The sequence below is a fragment of the Marmota monax genome, unplaced genomic scaffold (assembly GCF_021218885.2).
Source record: "Marmota monax isolate L192 unplaced genomic scaffold, Marmota_monax_Labrador192_F-V1.1 WCK01_AAM20220418_F8-fsc00692, whole genome shotgun sequence".
NCBI classification, from domain to species: Eukaryota; Metazoa; Chordata; class Mammalia; order Rodentia; family Sciuridae; genus Marmota; species Marmota monax.
In genome coordinates, this window is record NW_026692348.1 from 61,705 (window position 1) to 67,332 (window position 5,628).

General features: G+C 36.0%; 1 protein-coding gene across 1 annotated transcript; it reads right to left on the reverse strand.

Annotated features, from left to right (window-relative positions):
* Window positions 1-901: 901 nt before the first annotated feature.
* On the reverse strand, window positions 902-1,861 carry LOC124090928 (olfactory receptor 1165-like). The gene has a single exon (XM_046441742.1). The coding sequence runs from the start codon at window positions 1,859-1,861 to the stop codon at window positions 902-904; it is 960 nt and encodes a 319-aa protein (XP_046297698.1).
* Between the last annotated feature and the right edge of the window lie 3,767 nt (window positions 1,862-5,628).

The window sequence follows — 5,628 nt, forward strand, 5'->3', positions numbered from 1 at the left end:
AAGAAAACCAAATAGCCCAATCAATAAATGGGCAAAGGAACATAAAAGGCAAGTCATAGAAGAAGAAATACAAATGGTCAATATGAAAAACTCTTCTCTAGGAAGTAGAGAAATGTAAATTAAAACTACACAGAGGTTTCATCTCATTGACACTGGAATGGCATTATCAAGAGTACAAGTAGCAATAAATTTGGGGTGATAATGTGGGGATAAATCTACATTGATACGTTGATGCGATGAGTGCAAATTGGTCCAATCACTATGGAAAGCAGTATAGAGATGACTCAAAAAACTAGGAAAGGAACCACCACTTGACCCAGATATCCCACTCCTGGGTAAGTACCCATAGGTACTCACTGGAACTCAGACAACAAGGGATACATAAAAGTAGTAGCTCTTATTTTTAATACCTACTTGCTGAAGTCTGTCAATAGTTGTCATAATATAACCAAGGGTTCTCATTGTACTTACTCTATTAAGGTGAAACAAAAAGTGATGCTTTGTAGAACTGCTGGGTCAACACAGTGAGTTCTAAAGACTCACATATGAATCTGCTGCAGTCACTTTTCATTTTTGTTTCTGGCACCTCTAGTAAGCACAAGGAAAAGCTAGGCTGTAGCACAAGGAGTGAGTTCTAGATATGGACTTCTAACTCCTAATTCTGGACTTCTGTAGTGTTCCGTGAAAATGTTTAGAGACATGCTTTCTGAAATGCTTCAGAAGAAATATACAAAAGCAGGATATTTGTAATGAAACAAGAAAATTAGAAAGCACTCAGAATATTTAAGAGCATTTCTTATTCAATATTGGGTGGAGAAGACATATTATATATTTAGTTAAAACTTAAGTATCACCAAAAACATTTTTAAAAGTTGTGTACTGTTAGGATATACAAAAACATTTATCTGAATTTTATGTGGAGAGAATGCAGTTTGGAGTTGATCAGCCTCCTAACTGTCTCTTTTACATCTTTGTTCCTGAGGCTGTAGATCAGGGGATTCAGCATGGGGATCATGACAGTGAAAAGAACAGTGTCCACTTTGACCAGGAGCCAGGAGCTTTTGTCATGGGGCACACAGTAGAGAAGGAGGATGATCCCATGGAAGATGCTGATGGCAGTCAGGTGAGAGGTACAGGTGGAGAAGGCTTTGCAGAGGCCACCCTTAGAAGGCATCCTGCTGACAGTGGCAATGATGAAGACATAGGAGGCAAGGATGATCAGGAGGCTACACATTTCATTGAATGCAGAAATGATGAAACATGCCATCTGACTGAAAGAAGTGTCAGAGCAGGACAAAGAGAGGATGGCAGAGTACTCACAGACAAAATGATTCATGATATTAGACCCACAGTAGGACAGTCTTACCAGAGAATATGTGATTATTAAGGAGCAGAGGCCACCCCACATGTAAGTTACAGCCACCAGGAGGGCACAGAGCTTGTAAGACATGGCAACTGTGTAGAGAAGTGGGTTACACACAGCCACAAACCGGTCATAGACCATCACTGCCAACATGAACATTTCTGTAATCACACATGCACAACCAAAGAAAAACTGTGTCATGCATCCATTGAAGGACATAGTTCTGTCTTCCACAACCAAGATCTCTAACAGCTTGGGTGTAATCACACTGGAGTAGCAAATATCCAGAAATGAGAGATGGCTGAGGAAAAAGTACATGGGTGTATGAAGCTTGGGATTGATCTTTCTGACTATGATTATGCCCACGTTCCCCACCACAGTGACTGTGTAGATGGTGAGGAACAGCAGGAAGATAGGTGCCTGGAGCTGTGGGAATTCTGAGAACCCCACCAGGATGAATTTAGTTACGGTGCTCTGGTTTCTGGCTTCATGTACCATGATTCTTCTTTAAAGAAAAAACATGAGGAAATAAATAAAATTGGAACATCAGAACATGACATGATGTAATGGCAGAGACTTAGGTGATGTTCAGTGTGGCCCAGTGAGGAAGAGAGCTGTCAGTTTTTCTGTGCTGAGTCCTCTGCTTACCTTTGCATTCTTACTTGACTCATTACCTGTTCCTTGATAAAGAGGAAGTTACTGTTTTCTTCAGGACTGTACTTTTTTTTTATCTGAATAAAAAAGTTGTAGTGATCATCATTATTTTATGTATATAAATGTGTATAAATGTATCTGATGCATGGAAGGCTTCATGTGAAACTATTTTATGACATGCACGGAGACATGTAGAAATGTCGGAAAATTATTGAGCTAATTATATTTTTTATATGACACATCAAGAGAATCCTTGGGAATAGGAAATAGTTCTAAATGCAAATACAAAGAAATGAATAAAAATTTGAGGAACAGAATATACTTCCTCAAACTTTTACAGTTATTTATCAACATAATTAATTTTTCCATGTTCAAGACATATTCTAGTATCTTTTTTTCTTTTTTCTTTCTTTCCTTTTTTCTATTTCTTTTCATGTTTTTTTTTTTATTTGTTTGATTGGTTGTTTGGTTACAGAGTCCTAGCATGTAATACCACTGAACTGCATCTCGGTTGTTTTTTGGGACAGGGTCTCACTAATTTCCTTAGATTTTTGGGATAGCTACTCAGGCTGTCCTAGTAGTACAATTATTCTTCCTCAGCTTCCCAAGTATCTGGGATTGCAGGTGTGCCTTGACCTACCAAACCTTATTTTCAGTTTATCATGAAGCATCTATTGAAGAGGACTTTTAAGTATATCATCAACCTTCCACTGATAAATACATTCTTGCAGTTATATGAAAAACTGCGTGGTCATTTAGAAGGTTGACAATGCTAAATATTTACAGTGATGTGCTGAGTGTGTATTTTGCAAATTTTTGTAACAGTTTCACATGGATTACCTTCCATCTGTGCCTTTTATAGCACATATTTTATTAAACACAAAGAAACAACCCATTATCAGCACTTAAACAGACTACTAAACATAGTAATTTTTCATTCAAAGTATCTATCACCCTTGCTTCATGAGGTCATTTTAGGAGTGCTGACCAAAGAGAACTAAAACCATATGTAAGACTGAATAATAAAAGCATCTTATTTTTGTAATCTACACAATATCCCAGTGAATAGAGAGATAAAAAAAAAAAACTCTGATGTTAACACATCTGAGAACTGGGACAATTTTTTTGCTAATGTATTTCAAGTGACAGGCTGTGTGAAACCTACCACTATAGTCCCAGCACAGAGCACTGCTGTACCTTGCAAACTTGACATGGTGTAATGGCAGAGACTTAGGTGAGCTGTTGACCTTTGCAAACAGTCACACATAAGGTTACTGGTAAACCACAAACCCCATATTTATACCCTTAGAATCTTGAACAACTCGACCTAGACATTTATGTTCTAACATTTTTTGTTTTCAAATTCACATTCCTTTTTGAATTCCAGTGCCCATGGACTCCTTCCCCAGTGCTTAGATAATGCTCACTTTGCATTGCTCCCCAACCACTGCCTGGTGATTTTTGCCTTTGCTTATCCTTTCAGATGCTTAGGTTGGGGCTATTGTAAAATCAGGCACAGTTAATGAAAAATGAGGAAATATCAAGCTGTCTCTCATTCTTCACTCCTACTCTTGCCAGCAGGCATTTCAACAGAACATTGCTTGCTATCTAATAAAATCTATTCTCCAACTAACCCTTGATTACAATCAGTGATGTTTTTGACTCCACTGTCTTTCAAAGTGCATAAATGGAAGCTATGAATTTTGATGACATTTCCTTAATACCTCAACAAGCAATTCTGTCCATTTATACAGGTATCTTAAAATTGCATTCTCTTAAAATATTTATTTCTTCTAATCTATTGTGTTGACTCCATTCCTCCACTTGCATTTTAATATTGTTTAATAACAATTTCCCTGTATATCTCTTCCAAAAAATGTACATGGTTATCCAAATCTGAGTTTTTCTCATGCTATACATTCTTTGCACTTATATTATCAGAACATTTATGAAAGCATAAGAGATTTGCTATTTTATGTTTGCATTCAGGTGTGTTCTCTATTTTACTAAATTCAATAATTAATGAAAACAAAAACTTACCATTGACAGTTCACTTAAATCCTCTAGTGTGACATAGAATTCAGAACAAAGTTTTAAACTCAGTCAAATTATCCTTGGAGTCATGAAAACTGAATTTAGTATATTGAATATGCACCATTCACTGAACTAAGGAGACATTCCTCTATCTCAGACCCCACAGTTGTTTTTGTTTTTGTTTCTCTCCAAGCCATTTCTGGATTTCAACACACCTCTTGGAAGTGAAAAGATGCCCAGCATTGAAGCAACTCACCAAAAGACATATTCTCCTGAAATACATTTTTAATTTTGTACTTCCTTGCCATTAAGAACACAATTCATGCACATTCTCCCTCATGATTAAAATGTTCTTATACATTTCACATCCCTTTCAAGGCAGTGACTCTTCCAAAATAGAATTCAATAAAGGAGGGAGTTAACATTGTTCCAACTTTCAAAAGCATAGTGATGCTGTGATAAAATACAGCTCATGAACATGTATCCCATGATAATGCTCTTGGTTTTACATCTAGCTATTTAACACTAGGGACACAGACCCTGGAGAATCCTGGTTATTTTGAAGAAGTATAAACAACAGAATTAGAGAAATTCACTCATCTGTTGCTTGGAGAATAGTTTCTTCTAAATTGGCAATATATTGATAGACTTGTCTTAAAAATGCCTGACTTCTATATGGAGGTTACACTCTGAAAAATCACAAAAACATCAAAGTAAGAACAGGACCATATTTATTTCAATCATGCCAATATAATTATATGTTATAAGCATTTTAGTCTTGTTTGATTTGTTTGCATAACATTCTGCCTAATCATAGATAATGTTTGTTCAAAATAAAAATGTCAAATAATCTTAGTCTTGAAATAATGAAAAGATGGATATGGTTTTATAATTTTTTCATGTACCAACCTAGGTACATGTATTTAGACAGAACTCTACACTGTGGTATCTTTTCTAAATATGCTTTCAGCTAGGGAGTTCAGAACACTTGCATATGTTAAGTATCTGGCTTTCACTATAGACCTAGCTATATTCTTCAGAACAGCCCTATAGATTATAGCACTGGTATTTTTCATTCATCTATCATACCTGCTACATTTACTCTTGTAGGGTGCAGGTCATTGTAAAAACAATAGTGGTGTCAAACACTTACCACAAAAATAATACCCAGTTTCATGACTATGAAGTCTTGAGAAATGCACAGAGTCACTGGCATTTGAAAATAATAAATACCAAGTTATTTTTGTGGTTTTTGTTGGTTGGTTGGTTGGTTTTTACAGGGGATTGGAAATTCTGACACAGTTACACTGGAGGAATTGGGGAAATAGGTAGGAAAAAATGAAGCAGCATTTTATGTTCATCTTTACAAGTATCAACTGTTTTCAATTGGGGATAGCTTGCAGAATAAATATTTTTGCTTGGAAGCACTTTAGCTGGTTTACCCACATCAGTGTATTAGCTTAAGTTACAGCAGAGATTAATCAGTAAAAATACTTTTAAGTCCAAGCAAATAAGCGCTTTAAAACAGAACACTGAGAACCAAAATCATTTCATTTTCCCTCTCTATTCTACTTTCA